Source organism: Musa acuminata, chromosome BXJ3-10, assembly GCF_036884655.1.
Source record: "Musa acuminata AAA Group cultivar baxijiao chromosome BXJ3-10, Cavendish_Baxijiao_AAA, whole genome shotgun sequence".
Taxonomy (NCBI): Eukaryota; Viridiplantae; Streptophyta; class Magnoliopsida; order Zingiberales; family Musaceae; genus Musa; species Musa acuminata.
The window spans coordinates 17,563,751-17,580,735 of NC_088358.1; the positions used below are offsets into that span (position 1 = coordinate 17,563,751).

A 16,985-nucleotide genomic window follows, 5' to 3' on the forward strand; every position below is an offset into this window, starting at 1 on the left:
TAATATTTCCTAACGTGGATCGATGATAAGATTTGACCATATCAGTCAAATTGCCAAATCGAGAAGGATTTTTTTGGATAAGTTTCTCCGGAATTTAGATGATGGATTGGGGTTGGAATAAGTCGGGTTGACTTGAATCGAAAGAATAGAATCTTTCCTTCTCTCTTCGAGTTGAAGAAATCCATCCATATTCCTCCCAATGCTTAGACAGTCAGAGGTCAAAATACATTCCGCAGGTCGTCAACTCTCACGTTGATCTTGAAAGAACATGTTCCACGTGACGCACCACAGAAGCAGCGCGACGACCTGCCCGGTGATGTGGCACCGAGATCCACGTGGAGAGGGATGCTCCGCGGTTGTCGTTGTCAAAATCGTGGGTGGTCTCCACGGCCGAAAGACGCCGAGTTGTCATCGCCGTTATAATACAGCGAGGCTCCGGCCACGAGTTCGGCACCGACTGTCCGCTAATCGTGCGCGATCCACGCAATTTCCACTTCGCGTCTCCCACTCAACACGCGAAACTTTATTCCCCAAAAAAGAAAACCTGGAGACCTTCCTTTGACATCGTGTCGGCGACCACCCACGAAAAGGAAGCCGACGGAGAGAGAGAGAGAGAGAGAGAGAGAGAGAGAGGAGTCAGGAGAGGATCAAGCCTTGTTAGATCAATCAATCCCTAATCTCTCGTCCCTCTTCTTATCCGGGACACGTCCGGATCGGGATGGCTGCCGCCGCGGCCTCGCGACGCCTCCGCCAGCTCCAGTCGCAGCCGGGGAACAAGTCGTGCGTCGACTGCGCCCAGAAGAACCCGCAGTGGGCCTCGGTCTCCTACGGCGTCTTCATCTGCCTCGAGTGCTCCGGCAAGCACCGCGGCCTGGGCGTCCACATCAGCTTCGTCCGGTCCGTCACCATGGACTCGTGGTCCGAGATCCAGCTCAAGAAGATGGAGGCTGGCGGCAACGACCGCCTCAACGCCTTCCTCGCCGGATATGGCGTCTCCAGGGAGACCGACATCGTCCCCAAGTACAATACCCGTGCGGCCGCCGTCTACCGGGAGCGCATCCTGGCCCTTGCTGAGGGCCGCCCCTGGACGGACCCGCCGGTCGTCAAAGAAACTCCCGATGCCGGGGCGAAAAGGCCGTCTTTGGTGCAGAGCGGTGGGAATGGCAGAACCTTGACGGGCAACGGTGGGTGCGACAGTTGGGACAACCATGTCTTCCAGTCCTCCTCTTCCGATGTGAGAAGGAACCAATGGACGGGTGATTCCAGGGACCCGAGTGCTGGAGGGGCGCACCAGCCGGCCAGAAACAGATCGACACAGGATATCTACACCAGGGCACAGCTGGAGTCCTCCGCGGCTAACAAGGAGAGCTTTTTCGCAAGGAAGATGGAAGAAAATGGATCTCGGCCTGAAGGAATCCCGCCATCGCAGGGGGGGAAATACGTGGGATTCGGATCGACACCGCCGCCGCCTCGAAGGAATAATTCACAGGGCGATGTGCTCCGAGATACAGTATCTGTTGTTTCTCAGGTGACGAACAAGGCACATATGACTTGCCTATCTGTATACTCTATCTTCGCATCTGTCTCTTATCTGTAGTTAGGCGACCAAGAGAATTCCATTTATACGAGTGTGAAACTCCATGATCGATAAGGTTTTCTAGACCTTTATAAGCAAAGGTGCAATCACTTGGTGTATTGCGTTGTTCTTCTAGAAATCATAACAAGAATTGTCATTCACTAAATACTGTTTCTCACTCAGCAACATCAGTTTGATACCGAGACCCTTTTTCTAAGTCATGTGTTCTTTCTTGATCATGGAAATAATACATTAACATAAGTTCACACAAAAAATACCTTCCGGTTCATGTTCTGATATCTCAAAATAACTATGTTTTCATTGCATGAATGTTCTTCGCTTTGGGGTTTAGAAGACTCATGGGTCATGTATTTTGTGATTCCTGAAAGTATATATTGTAATAGGTGACTTTGTTGATCAATATTCTTTCTTCAGTCGTATTTATATGGCCTGCTAGGAGACCTAGTTGTGTTGCAACTTTTGAAAATTTTTGGGCCACTGGCCACTTTTTGACGACTTAGCAGATTCCTTTTTTCACGAATAAGATTTTGGGCAAGAAGCCCCTTAGTGAATTTTTTTTTTCTTTCTTGAGTTTCATGCCTATGCATATATAGTTTGCCACAAAGCGTGAGCTTTTAAATTATGTGTGTTGCATTGGTCCCAAAATTTAAGGTTGATCTGCATGGAACCCCTTTTTACCATGTTGCTCTGCTAGTTCGACCTTAGGAAAGAGGACAATCGGTTGACCAGTTCATACAAATCCATTTTGATGTTTGTTTCCAATAAGTTTTAACTAGCTCTCAACTATCTATTCCAGTCCTCAACTTGAGGTTGCAACAAGCTGTTCTCGTGCAAACTTAACCACCATAAAGCACACTTTCTTATCCACCCTTCAGTATGTTACCCTCTTGGTTCAAGTTTTGTTCTCAATCATTATCAACCGTGTAAACCTCAATTTTTATCTGACATTTTTACTGGATGTGTTACCATGTTAAAATTGCTTCTTTGCAGCCTGGATCATCAAGGTTTAACTCATGGAAACACCCTTTCTTGCAGGGTACAGCTGTGTATATTAGACCTCCCCAAACCATGCATTCGTTGGAGCCTTGCCGTCTTTTTCCGTTGACACTGTCTTCTGTGTTTCCTTCAATTTCTAATAGTTTCTTTCTGTTTTATTCTCCCAGACAGATGTCTATACCTTTATATTTCTGATCATAGTGTTTGCTGTAGGGACCTCACCAGTTAGACACGATCCAATATTTTGCATGAAATTAGTAACTAAATTCTGAATGTGCATTTAGTGAGCACTTAGGTTCAGTTATGTAAATACTCTATTTCCCATATTCACGGTTTATGAGATTTTTCTTTGTTACCCATCAGTTCAATTTCTAGGTCATGGGGCTTACTAACTTGAATAACTTTCAACTGACTATTGTTCATGTTGTTAGGGTCTTGGCCGACTATCCTTAGTTGCAAGCTCTGCTGCTAATGCTGTCCAAGCAGGCAGAAAGGAGCTGACTTCCAAGGTAATTTTTGCCCTTTTTACCCATTTTTCATATCTCACCTTTTCAGCACAATTTGATTATTCTGGGGAATATTTCAAAATCTAGCTTTCCAAACAATGGTGTAGATGTTGTACATCGTTTGGGTGCTTCTACCATGTGACAATCTTGAGCTTCAACAAATATTGGTGCTGATATTTTTTATTGCCATCATAACCATTTTATCTTTCAGAGAACCTGTGGAAACCTTCACGCTTGTGTGCCCACGAAGCACACTTTTACTTAAAAAGGAAGTATGTTACAAGTCTATTATAAAACCGTCTATGCTTTGTTCATGTTGAGTAGTTAGTGAACAACATATCAAAAAAGCTATTCTAGCACAGATCTAAATGTTGAGATGAATGTTTGTTGTTATCTAGAAAGTCAATAAAAATGACTATTTTTATGAAAATTAATGATGGTATGAATCTCAAATAAAATGAAGGAAATCTAGTAATGCGTTGTAAGTTGGGGATCATATGGGTAACTGTGATATCCTTTGTTTTCGAATTGTTTATGATGTCCATGATTTTCTTGTTATTTTAATGAGGATTATTTAATAATTTCTTGCATTAAATGATTTTATATTGAAAACTTATTGCTAGGGACCAAATTGTGAATCCTAGCCATTGAATGTGAGTTAGGAAAGATTCATATTAAGTTAAGCCAAATATGATGTTATGATATGATTGATGTTATGAAGAAATATCAATAGTGGTTATCTTTTGAATTAGACGTGAAGTTTATAGGACTAAACTTTTCATTCAGAGGGAAGGATGTAATGTTTTTATCCGAGGACCTATTTGTAAATATAGATATTACGAGGACTAAATTGCAATAGATACAAAAAAAAGGGTTTTCTTCCCACCGCCTTCTATGCACACTTATCCCTCTACCTTTTGCCCAAGGAAAATAGAGGATTTGCTGCATCGGTGGAAGAGAAGGGAGAAGAAAAGAGAGAGAGAAAGAGAGAGAGAGAGAGAGAGAGAGAGGAAGGAAAGAGAAGGCTGCGAGTATGATAGAGGAAGAAGGGAAGAATAGAGAAGGAAAGAGAGGAAGGGAAGGGAAGAGGAATTGTAGGGAAACGAAGAAGTTTTGCTTGGCTTGAGATTTTTGGATCAATTCCTCACCCTTGGGATCAAATTCTTCTAAGGCAAGTTTCTAACCCATCCTACAACAATTCGTATCCTTGATTTCATCTTGATTATGAGTACTTTGTAGAGTTTAACTATAACATTTTGTATAAAACTCTAGTTTGTACGAAACTTAATTCTTGGAAATTAGACTCGTATATCTTTCTTACAGTATCTTATTGAAAGATTTCGAATACAAATGTCTGCCTAAACATTTGTTTCAATTGACCCTTCGGATTCTGCAAAATAAGGATGATAATTTCTGACATTTTTATACTAAATTACTTGTAACTCTCTGTTGGAAACTCCAATTTGTACGAAACTTAATTCTTTAGAAACTAGACTCGTATATCTTTCTTTTAGTATCTTGAAAGATTTGGAATGCAATTGCCTGCCCAAACATCTGTTTCACTTGACCCTTCAAATTTTGTAAAACAGGGATAATATTTTATGACCTATATATACCAAATTGCTTGTAACTCCCAATTGGAAATTTTAATTTGTGCAAAACTTGATTCATTTCAAAGTAAACTGATATATCTTTCAAATGATATATCTCTTAAGTAAATTGGAGAATGATTGATTGTTCAAGTAATTCGTGCAATGTGCCTCGTAGATTCTGCTAGAATTTTTCCCTAAACTAAGCCTTATTTGATTGCTTTGAACTTTGGTATCTCTTGTCATTGATTTTTATCTATCTGAATGCATTATGTAAAAATTTTATCTTGCCTCATATTGTTTCATATATGCACATGTATATTTTTGTTGTTTCACATGTGCTTCTTATGCATGCTCATTTTTTTTATTCACAACATCCTTTTGTATTTTAGTGTTTGTGGGATAATGTAAACCTTTGCTAGAAATAGGAAAGGGAGTTATATATAGAGCTTGCGATGCTCTTATATGGCTTCATTCGGACGTGGGGGATGAAACTCCCAGACGTGGGAGACTTGTGTTGATAGTCATTCAGAAATTGATGGACCATATTATGTTATGATCCCATTTCACCCTCTATGTCCTTTGGCATGTTATCTAAAGTATTGCTTATGTTTTCCTACGTGCTCTTTGGATATGAATAAAATGAATATAATATCAAATATGACACTTGAGCTTATGTTTCTCATTTGTTCTCTTGACATATTCCTAAATATTCTTATGTCATTGATATGCTCCTAAATACTCTTTACTCCATTGTTATGAACAAAGTATGTTTCTAATGAAATGACATTTGCGATTCTTATATTTAATGAAATGACAAATATGAATTCTTGTATCCCTTCCTTACACCTTGATATTAAGGTCATATAAACTACCACCTTTCGTCATAGATATATTAGTTGCTTGCTAAGCTTTGTAGCTCACCTTGTTGTTATATAAAATTTTTAGGTTAGCTTGTCACTCACTAAAATGTTAGGATTGGACTGAGACAATGGAAAGCTAGGAGATTTTGGACAAGTCTTTGTTGGTTGATATATTGTTGTTGTATGAGCACACTATGTTTGCCATGAATTATTGTCAACAAATCCAAACTAATGTATCTTATAAAAGTTAAAAGACCTCTTATGTTTGGAATTTTTGAATGTTAAGTTGTAATTTTATGATGATATGAACTTGTTGATTTATAAGTGGTGGTTAATGATTTTTTTTAGCTGGACTTAGGTTTCATGAATTATCGAGTGATATGATGTATGATTATAAATAATATAAGTTTTATGGATGTGAATGATGTTTGAATGATTTTCAGTATCCTCAAATATTATTTTGGGTCCCGGGTTTGGATTGTGGACGAATTATAATATTCTTGATTAAAGATAGGTTCACACCTCTTAAATGTATTAATTTGAGCAGTGTGACAGTAACTGGTGGTCATAGGAAGGTCTCAAGAGACCTGCTTAGAAACAATCCGAGGATAACTGTCCTTGACAGAATTCAATAGCAAGAAATCCCTGTAGGCATACAAAGAGTTGTTTTTTGTTGTTGCTATGACCACCAACTTAGTAGTAGCAGCCAATACTTCCAAAAATTCTATAAACAACAGAATTTACATGGAAGAACCACATTACAAAGAATGATTCATGTCTAGGGTAGCCTAGGCTGGTTCAGTGAATCATATCTCGGTTCTTGAATTTTATTTCCAAACATAATAATAAGGTATGTCGATGTGGGCAAATATTCATATTGCTGCATAACAACATGTAAATCTTATGAAATTTTGTAGCTCACTCTACTGTAGCTTCCACGGAGAGTCATCTTGTATGCTTTGAAAATGTTCATATGTCCAAATTGTTTATCAATTTGCAAACATGTGACTTTATTTTTTCTTTTCTTTAACACCGCTTGCTTGTCGATGTTTCTCTTTTTTGGTGTTTTGCTTATATTCTTTTAATGGATGAGATATTATCACTAGAAAAGTAAGTTCCAGAAATGTTTTTGTCCTACATGCAACAAGAAGTAATATTAGCATGCAATGTATTATATTCTAACAATTGAAAGTTATGTTCAGAGAATTTAAGGAACTTTTTCTTTATACCTGATATTTGAGGAATTATGTAATGCAAGTGTTTAATTTAGGCATACGAATATATCAACCAAAAGTATCATATTCATATCTTCATTTGTACTTTTCTGTAACACAGATGAAAGAGTCAGGGTATGATCAGAAAGTCAACGAAACTATGAGTGTGGTAGCCACAAAAACCACCGAAATTGGGCATAAGACGTGGGGAATCATGAAAGGTGTAATGGCAATGGCATCACAAAAAGTAGAGGATTACACCAAAGAAGGGATCAGCTGGAATGTGGACGATTGGCCACGAAAAGAGAGTGAAAAGAGCAGCTACTATCAAGAATTTGGTCAGGACAAGCGAGGTTGGAGTTCCCGTCAAGAGGACTCAAACAAACAATACAATTCCATCAGTTCCTGGGATGACTGGGATAAGAAAGAGAGGAGGGAAGAGCCTGGGAAGGGAACACAAAGGGGTGAAAGCTGGGCAGGTTGGGATGATGTAAGAGATGATGCTGGCCATGATAATCTAAACAAGGGTGTCAATCAAAATGGAAAATCTGGTTCATTGTGGACTGATGGTGGGTTTCTCTGAGGTTGATCTCTCCTTTTATCCCAATTTCCCGGGTGCATGTTTATGCCAAGTTTATATGGTCGACGAATTGTGATTTCGTCCATTAACTGTATCTGGATCTTAAACTTTTCTGCAACTATGACAATGAAATCATGCCTACAAGTTTATATGCTTTGGTTCATTGGATCCCCCTCGACTGTTATTGTTAGACGAATATGGATGTCGATATGATGTGAATATGAGAAATTATGAAATAAATATTTCAGAAACTAGTTCAAATTTATCAATGGAACAGAGGAAGCTTCATTGCATGTTTCAGCAACTCCCAGTGCCCAGGTTTCAGCAACTCCCAGTGCCATGGATATGAAGAATCCCAAAACCTTGAAGTTGATTGACAGATACATCAAAATCGTAAGATGTTCTGTTCATCGTGTGCAGGATGAGGTAAATTTCTATCAGTGTCAGTAGCTTGAAATAGCTGCTCGCACTGCCTACGAATTGATGGTGCGGATTCATTAACCAGTTTTTAGGCGCCATTCTAGCTTGCGCGCCAGAATTTAACGGCTAACCGTCGCGTTCGGTGGCGGTTTGTCAGTTGATCGATCTTAATTTGGACAGACGACGGAATCTTTCTGGATCTGTTGCGCGTACGCGGATTCCTCGGTTCTGGGATTGTCTCCAATGACTACCGCATACGTTGCCGTCTGATTCCCAAACCACAACCGTCCGATAGAGCATCACAGGTGGGATCTACCTACCGTTCGGTGGCAGTTTCGTTAGCTCATCGATCTTAAATTGGACAGCTCCGTTGCGCGTACGCGGATTCCTCGGTTGTAGGATTGCCTCCAATGGCTACCGCATACCTCAGTCCGATACCGACATCAGAGCCGTCCAATAGAGCATCACAGGTGGGATCGACGGTTCGGATGCTTAATTCTAACGTATTTACTAGAATACCCTCGTCTCCGTGTAGCATAAAATGATGGTCGACGGGGAGTTGGGCAGGTGACCGGACCCCCAAATCATCACCTCCAGGCATCTCTCCCGAGGGATCCCGCAGGTATGGAAACCCCAGTCTGTAGATTTCATGCAGCTCCGTCTTTCCATCTGTTGTTGGATCTATGTTGTGGCGTCGTCAAAAGCTGAGCTTGTTCGTCCTTGTCGACGATCCGAGAAGGAGCATTTTGATTTGATCTGGTTTCGTCTGGTGATGTTTCGTTGTTTTCTTTCTTGTTTTCCTTTGATTTGGCGAGCTAAAGGTGATGCTTTTTATCCATTTTTAATTTTCTGGGCTTGGAATCGATTAATCGAGATCTCATTCCACTTTGTTGTTGCAGGAGTGCTATTTGAGGATTGAAGCAATGGCCTTCGATCAAACCACAAGTATTGCACTCTCTGTGCTTTTTCTTGGGTCCGTGTCCTTCGCATTTGGTATAGTTGCAGAAAACAAAAAGGCATGTCTTATGTCGCAGTCTGGTTTTTAAGGCAGCATGTTGTTTTCGCATATTTTATTTTGGATATCAGCCAGCATTCCTTATGAGTATGTTCTTCTTCATGGCACATCACTTGGATATATAAATGAAACCCAAGGCTTCTGTTTAATTACATGCAACCATATGAACTTCCTAGCGTGAAGAAAATGTAGCTAAAAATTTTGAAGGTAGGCTGCTTTGTCATTTGTTTCCAATGTCATTTTGTGCTCTAAGATTTCTCCTTTTTTTCTTAATTTCTACATGTTCAAGACTCCTTCAATATAAATGATTTCTGGTTATATAAGTTTCGAGTATCGGATCCATTTCGATGATCTGATCGAATATTAGTCGTTATTAGTATTTTGAAGAGAGAAAAAAAAAATGAAAGAGAAGAGAAGATGAAGGAGTGGTGGAGAAAGGAGAAAGAAGAAAGAAGAAATGAAAAAAAAAGATGAAGATGAAGGAGGAGGAAAAGAGAGGAGGTGGTAGAGAAAGAGAGAAGGAAGGAGGAAACATACTTGTCGATAGCACATGACCCATCGCCGAGTAATAACAGTGATAGCACATGAGTTGAGACATGCTCATGTTCGGATGAAGAGAAGCTCGCATTCGTTAAACGGGTCGAAGTGGTCCGAAATGGGAGTCTTGATTTTATGTAGGATAGAGGGAACTCTGTGGTTGGGTTATCAGACTTTTGTACTTAATTAGTAAAAATGTTAGAAAAAGAAAAGGCCAACTTTTCGGAAACTAAATTATGGGTTGTAGTTATTATCATATTTCTCATCAAGCATTCATTCTCCTCCTTTCCAATACAAATAATGGGTCTCCACCTCACCTCTGTGCAAACAAAAAATGATTCCATGGTGATGGATTGGATGCAGCAGTTAACATGTCTTTATCTTCTCATTTTCTTCTCTTCTTCTCAAACCCCCCTCACAAGGATCCGTTCATGTTTCCTACAGCCTGCTTTCGGCACTCCAATCCAAGGAAAGGATGTTATTATCTGCAATTTCCCAGATGATCCAACAGTGCTACTGGGAACTTCGTCTGTTGTCACACTCATTCTAGCTGCCGTAGCAGGCCATGTTGCCATTTACTTTCCCTACAAAGGCAAGTCTGTTCCAAGTAATGCTTTGTTCCAGAACACCATCTTGCTTCCATTCTTCATCGTTGCAGAGTAAGCTTCCATCATCTTCTTCAAATGCCATTTATATGAGTCATTGTTTCTGATGTTCTACTGCTCCGGTCGCAGAGGTGTTACATTTATAGCTCTGGCCATGCTGGTGTGGACTACCGTCTCCGAAGGCCTTCACAGATCTCGCAATGTCCACCATGATCTCACTACACGGTGCCCTACTGCTAAGACTGGTCTCTTTGGTGGCGGTGCTTTCCTGGCCCTCGACGCTGCTATCTTCTGGCTCATCTGTCAGATGTTGACGATGAACGCAAGATCCGATTACTTTAATGAGGATGATCCTATAGGTGAGTATGGAGAGTTTAACAGCGTCACTGACATGGAGAGCATCCAACAGCTTAGATGTGAATGCGAAGTTGCACTGTAACATGTAGTAGTTGATAACAGACTTGTTTTCCTCTGTGAATACATCGCACCGTTGTTATTTGCCTTTTCGTCTCTCTGCCAACATCTATATATTGGGTCGTGTGTTATTCCATTGGCGGTGGATACTTGTGATATCAGTTGCATTTACACAGCATATGCATGCGTTTCATGCATCGACGTACTCCACGCCCATTCGAAGCTTTTACTGCTGTTCTCTCCTTTGGGAGTTCGTTTGAACTCGTCGTAAGAAAAAAGGATGATGGAGTCTGCGGCTCTTTGCCTTGTCTATCATAAGAACAAGACATCGCCATGTCCCACCTGCAGGTTTGCACTGATCTCACGGGAGATGCAGTTGTGGCGAACATGTTGCTGAGATATCGAGCAGTGCATCGACTTGTACTGGATGATACAAAGGACAATATCGAGCTGTCGTTGCTACCACTTTGAAACAGTGATTGCACAGATGAAGAGTACCGACGATGGCAATGGTCTACGATGGGTTGACACATGGAACTGTGAAATACCTGACGTGGTTTGACTTGCTGGCTCCTGCTGTGATGGTTGTGGATGCTGTATCCAGCCAGCCTATGCATTGCAGAACAGTACTACGACACTGTTCTACCGTGCTTGGTTACGTACACAACCGAGAAAGGAAGGACGAAAGCTTTTTATCTTATGGAAGGGGCTGCTCTCCTCAGCCAGAGGGGATGTCGCCCACCCACCAGACCGCAGGGGGGACTGCGAAGCTCGAGAAGGGCTGCCACCTACCAAGGCCTGTGTCTGCCGACAAAGTGTTTGCTTTTATGTCGATGTCAAATCACACGCTGCTCCTCGTTGGACTCGAATGCAAATGGTTGACCCCGTTGTGGGTGGCGGAATGCGTTTTCCTGGGGAGAAAACTACATTCGAAGTTGGGCGATTTCTTGGCATCTCCTCGCTCGCTATTCCCCTCAGATAATAAAAACTTCATATTCAAAACACTTTCTAAAAATTTTCTTTTTAGTTTTTTTTTTTATTTTTAAATCAATTTTTAATCATTATAATAACTTATTTTATAAATATATTTTTAATAATATTTATAATATTTTATTAATATATTGAAAATATATTATAAATGACATCGTACTATTATCATCGTTCATAAATCATTATAATATTATATTTTTAAGTTATTATTAATTAAATTAAGATTAAAAAGTCTATTTAGATTATTAATAGTATTTTTAAATAGGTTTTACAGTATTTTTTTATGGTGGCCAAAACACTCAGACCAAAACAATAAATGAAAATTTTTTTAGGATAATTTCGAATATATTTAAATTAAAATACTATTTAAAAAAATATAAAAATATCAATTAAAAAATATAAAATTATTTTCTAAAGAAATCGTCTTTTCAAGTTTTTCTCATGTTTAACTAAGGTCTCATGGATGCCTCTTAAGCTCTTCCATTTTGATATGCACTACTACTATAAGATTATAAGATTATGTTTCTTAGTTGATGATTGGCTATTATATATATAACCCATTTTCTATTAAATAATAATCGGTGAATATATATTTATATATACCCTAGAATTTTGTGATGATATGACACAAGCTTCCTAATTTAATTATAGAATGAGGTTTCAGACCCTCTATCTATTATAAATGGATCAGATATAACACAACGAAAACATATATATATATATATATATATATATATATATATATATATATATATATATATATATATATATATATATACAGTTTCAGGCTGTCTACGGTGGGTGGGTGTTTGGAATCTCCGTTGTCTTGTGCTACCAGCAACACGTAACAGAGACAATAGTAGGTCAAAGATTCGAGCCCTGTCAGTCCCTGTGTTGTTTCCACATGCCAAATTTATGGCATTAGATGCGTGCTTAGATCTTTATGCTGGCCATTAGATGCGTGCTTGCCTTCCTTATTTCATGGTTATGACTTATATATGGTCCTTGACTACAGTTCCGGCAGTCCGGCAGGCATGAACACCCACTCCATGAACGTGTTCATCTCTCTCTCTCTCTCTCTCTCTCTCTCTCTCTTCCGGCCGCGTGACGAGTCAACTGCTACTATTGGGTTCCGTGCACACAAGTCATGGATGACTTCTATAGTGGCGGAAAGATATGGTGGTGGACAACCAAGGACAGCGTTGCATTAGCAAATCCACGGATACCTTACCAAAACCAACATTATCCCATAAATAATTCTATAAGAAGGACCAGGATCTACTACAAGATTCTCTGACATGTTCTCACAACAGAGGGAAGAAGAAGAAGAAGAGCCTCATCAATACAATCAAAGAATGGATCCAAAAATCTGTGGAGTCATTGAATGTGATTTCTTGATCTGAGAGAGTGATGTGTCTTTGTGGTTCAGTTCTCTACAGTGCTCTTCCACCAGAGGGAGCATCAACTCGAAGAGTTCTTGAAGCCTGCAGGTGCCAGCTCTTTCATAGTACAACAAGAAGAGTAATTTGAATTTACTCCAGGGATCAAAAGGTACTATTTAAGGCTGTCCTTCTCTATAGTTTGACAATTCCTCTCTCTCTCTCTCATGCAAGTTGTGTGCGTGAGTTTTTTTATAGCATCCTAGCATGGGCAAGACACATAATACTGGGACCTAACTGTGCACACAAGTCATCCTTCATCAATGCCACACTTGCTAGGCTGGACCTGACTGTTGTCATTTGCAAACTCACCTGATGCATGCCTATGCTGTCTTTCTCATAACCAAATCATGCAACATTCTCTTTTTTTTTTTCCTTTGGATACAAAAGCATGTAACATTGTTGAGAACAGATTTTAAGCAGTCATTTTGGATCTGCATGGAACTACCAAATTAAGAAACCAAGAAAAGAAGCATGTCATTAAGCTTGTTGGTAGAGAAAGGATGGCTAATTATCGTTTCTTAAGTATGTTAAAACAAAGACAAAAGCATCACTATAAATCAGCTCCATCAACTGGATGTGATAGCATGTGGTGGTGACAATAAAAGAAAGATATACCAAAGAATTTGAGTAGAAACAAATATAAAGGCTTGATTGTAGAACCAGATCAAAAAATAATATCAATATGATACATCATGTCTAACACAATGCACTTAGATACAAAGACCAAAACTTACATATACAATCCCGAAAAAGATTACCTCCTCCTGACACTTTATGCTCAAGCATGGCAAATTTGTTATACATACGCCAAACAGACAGCCAAAGACTGAATAGTGGTGAGACCCGAACCATGATGAACACATGGTGTAGTTTTCCTCTGTTCCGCCATGAGACATGGCATAGTGGGCGAGTTAATGGATCAACAAACGAATAAGCATTGATGCTGTTGGATGATTTCACTTCAATCCTCTCAATCGATCTCTTTCAGATCCACCGCTTGGTTTCTTTTCAATGTCCAATCGTGTCTGAGGAGGTGTACCCGGTGCTGGTAGCCGAGAAGTGTGCTGGTTTTGTTGGTTCTTGGGGTTGTAAGTTTGCGAAGCGAGGTAAGCGAGGGCTGTTACAACATCAGCTATTAGAGGCCTCATGCTAGGCTGTTCCTGCACACACATTGCAGCAACGGCAAGTGCCTGGTACAAGCCCCGGACTGGGTACTGGCCCTGAAGCATAGGATCAGCCATCTGTGAAAATTTCCTCCTGTCTCTGAATAATGGTCGTGCCTGCAACCAAATAGAGCATATCGACAAAGATTGTTGATGCATAAGAGAATCCGAGAGTTTCATAGAATTGATATCACGAAGAATCTCTCTCTGGAAAGAATCATGCAGGTCACAAGCCAAAAATAACTGTGCGTGCCGAACAGAAGTAATTTCAAATCGACAGGAATGCTCATAATGGCAATACTCTCTTTTTTTAAATCTAACTTTATATAGAGCTAGAGATCTTGAGCCAGGACCTGTTACCTTGGTTCCAACCACAGACTTGATGCTAAGGCGATATAACAAGATCCTAGTCAAGCATGCCCAGGTGACAGCTCATAATAAAGCATAAAGCAAACACATTGGTGTCATAGCCTAGATCCAGAGGCACCAGAAACAAGGGAATTCAGGTCCTACTTAATGAAGCCAAAGAGGTAGCTGTGGTATTTTGCAATTACTAGTATCGGACAAGATGAAAACATAGATGAAGAAAGTGAGACCTCAAGACTCATTTTACCTTATGTTTGCAGTCACATTGATGCATTTGTGCTGTTTGTAAACTTCAGAGGCAAAAGTAAAACAGATGGTTCAGCAGAGTGCAAGATAACTATTGACCAATGGTAGTTGAATTTTGATATAAAACAATAAAAGGGAGACAGATTAAATAATCAACCCTCATAAGATATGCATGCACAGGGAAAAAAAATACCAGAGGTACTCACCCATGCAACAAGATTGTGCTCACCAGCCGCTCTAGAATTGTCAATAGCCCTTCTTCCAGTGATGAGCTCTAAAAGAACAACCCCAAAGCTATAAACATCTGATTTTAGTGTCAGTTGTCCGGTCATTGCATATTCAGGTGCACAGTACCCATACGTGCCCATCACTCTGGTGGACACATGAGTATTATCACCGACAGGACCAAGCTTTGCCAAGCCAAAATCCGATAACTTGGGATTATACTCCTCATCAAGCAAAATGTTGGAGCATTTTAAATCACGATATATTACTGGAGGACTCGCCTTATCATGCAAGTACTCTAATCCTTTTGCTGCACCTGCAGCTATTTTCATTCTAGTGTTCCAATCAAGCCACTTCTTGTCTGGAGAAGGGTCTGTTGCATTCACATGACCAGACATTATTGAAATGGAAATAAATATTTACAAAATGGTAATAAAAGCAACATGATGATGAAGCTAATGTATCATACCATGAAGATGGTCTTCCAAGGATCCTAATGGCATATATTCATAGACCAAAAGCCTTTGATCTCCATCAGCACAATACCCGATCAGATTAACAAGGTTAGGGTGGTGAAGAAGACTTAACATCAGAACTTCAACAAGAAATTCCCTGTTTCCTTGTAAGCCATTTCGATCGAGCTGCTTGATAGCCACAATCTATTGAAAGTGAAATAAGTTTCTTGTTACCATCTTTATACAAATATATCATATATTCGACAAGCAACAACTGATTCTTAGAGTTTTAAAATGATGGCCTTGTTTTACTGTTTCCTAAATAGAAGATGAAGAGGAGGAGCTCGGAGAATCAAAAGGGATAACCAAAGCGCTCCTGACAAGATATCTTGTTGCAAAATGAAAGAATAAATGGGTCAAATAAACAACAATAACACCTTGCATATTAGAGTTTCACAACTACGTACGAAGATTTAATTCATTAATTGAAAGTCAGAGATATTGATTTGCAAGGTCAAAAGAAGTAAATAAAGGGTCAAATACATGACATGCACTGACCTGGTTGCTACCTTCCAACCTTCCTTTATAAACTCGGCCGAATCCTCCTTCGCCCAAGAGGCAATCAGCTCTAAAATTCTTAGTTGCCACAGCTAGTTCGCGAAATGTGAATGTCTGGGCAGCAATCCGTCCGGAGCCACTGCTCGAGATCTTTGTTTCCTTCACTGAGCTTTGTTTCTTTACGACTAGTGGGGATTTTGATTTTGATTTTGACTTATCTGCTATACATCCAAGAAAGCAATGGCTAAAAATCATGAACAACGGGAAAAAAAGCGCAAACTGATCAAAAGATCTTGCATTTTACTCAACATGACCAGAAAAGTCTCTTGCTTGGGATCAATAAGATGGCACACACAAGCGGAGGCTCAAATTTTGAGGAATACAAGGAGGAACCACAGTGCAGATGTGTATTCCTTCAGTTTGGCACACCATATCGCTAATTAAAGAAGAAATATCAAATCTTCGCCCAAATCAGGCGACAAAATACTTTAGATAAAAAAGATCGACTACTTGGTCAGTAGATTGAAAGAAACAAATCGCAACCATTCTATCGATCGTCATCGTGACTTCCTAAGACATCAACGAACGGAGATCCTAGCAGTAACCAAACACCAAACCGCACCGCAAAAACCAAACTTTGGCGCATCATCTGAACAAAATCTGAAGGAACCGCTGCCGCAGATTTTGGTGGGTGGAGGGGTGGGGGGGGGGGGGGGCGAGGGTGTGGGCGGTGTTATGGGTTTGTAAAGATCCAAACTTTCAGCTGGAAACCAAAGGCATCCAACCAAAACTCGATTATCCAAAAGAAAACACCAAGGAAAGAACATCACGAGCCATCGACTCGATCGATCTGGTATGGAAGACCAAATAGACTAAAAAACGTAGTTGTGCGCCAAGAATCCCGGAGAGAGTACCTAACGGAGGTGGGATCGGATCGTTGTCGTCGGTGTCTGGCTTGCCGAGGCAGGGAAAGCAACCGCCCATCGCTCTCCCACCAAATTTTCCTCCGATTTCTTCCCTTCCCGTGTTTCCTATAGACGCAGATGAAGTAAGAATGAGAAGGAAAGAGAGTGCGAGAGACTGACAAAGGAGAAATAATTTAGGGGAAGCGAGAGGTCTCCCCTCTCATTTATAACGTAACGGCTTAAAATAGCGAAATGTACGATTCGAGCAAATTTAGCAATAACATTTTTTATGTATATCT

The 16,985-nt window shown here is 40.1% G+C and overlaps 2 protein-coding genes across 3 annotated transcripts; one reads left to right on the forward strand and one right to left on the reverse strand.

Annotated features, from left to right (window-relative positions):
* The first annotated feature begins 473 nt into the window (after positions 1-473).
* On the forward strand, positions 474-7,508 carry LOC103973637 (ADP-ribosylation factor GTPase-activating protein AGD7). The gene is made up of 3 exons (XM_009388266.3): positions 474-1,528; positions 3,025-3,102; positions 6,887-7,508. The coding sequence occupies exons 1-3, from the start codon at positions 719-721 to the stop codon at positions 7,346-7,348; spliced, it is 1,350 nt and encodes a 449-aa protein (XP_009386541.2). The 5' UTR covers positions 474-718; the 3' UTR covers positions 7,349-7,508.
* Positions 7,509-13,390: 5,882 nt separating this feature from the next.
* LOC135650489 (probable serine/threonine-protein kinase PBL7) lies at positions 13,391-16,888 on the reverse strand. 2 transcript variants are annotated; one of them, XM_065169876.1, is made up of 5 exons: positions 16,696-16,888; positions 15,782-15,999; positions 15,238-15,427; positions 14,750-15,141; positions 13,391-14,048 (listed from the first exon to the last, which is right to left on the reverse strand). In XM_065169876.1, exons 1-5 carry the CDS (start codon positions 16,763-16,765, stop codon positions 13,725-13,727), a joined length of 1,194 nt encoding a protein of 397 aa, XP_065025948.1. In that variant the 5' UTR covers positions 16,766-16,888; the 3' UTR covers positions 13,391-13,724. The 2 variants fall into 2 exon arrangements, with proteins under 2 accessions (XP_065025948.1, XP_065025947.1); XM_065169875.1 differs by having other exon boundaries at positions 15,782-16,002.
* Between the last annotated feature and the right edge of the window lie 97 nt (positions 16,889-16,985).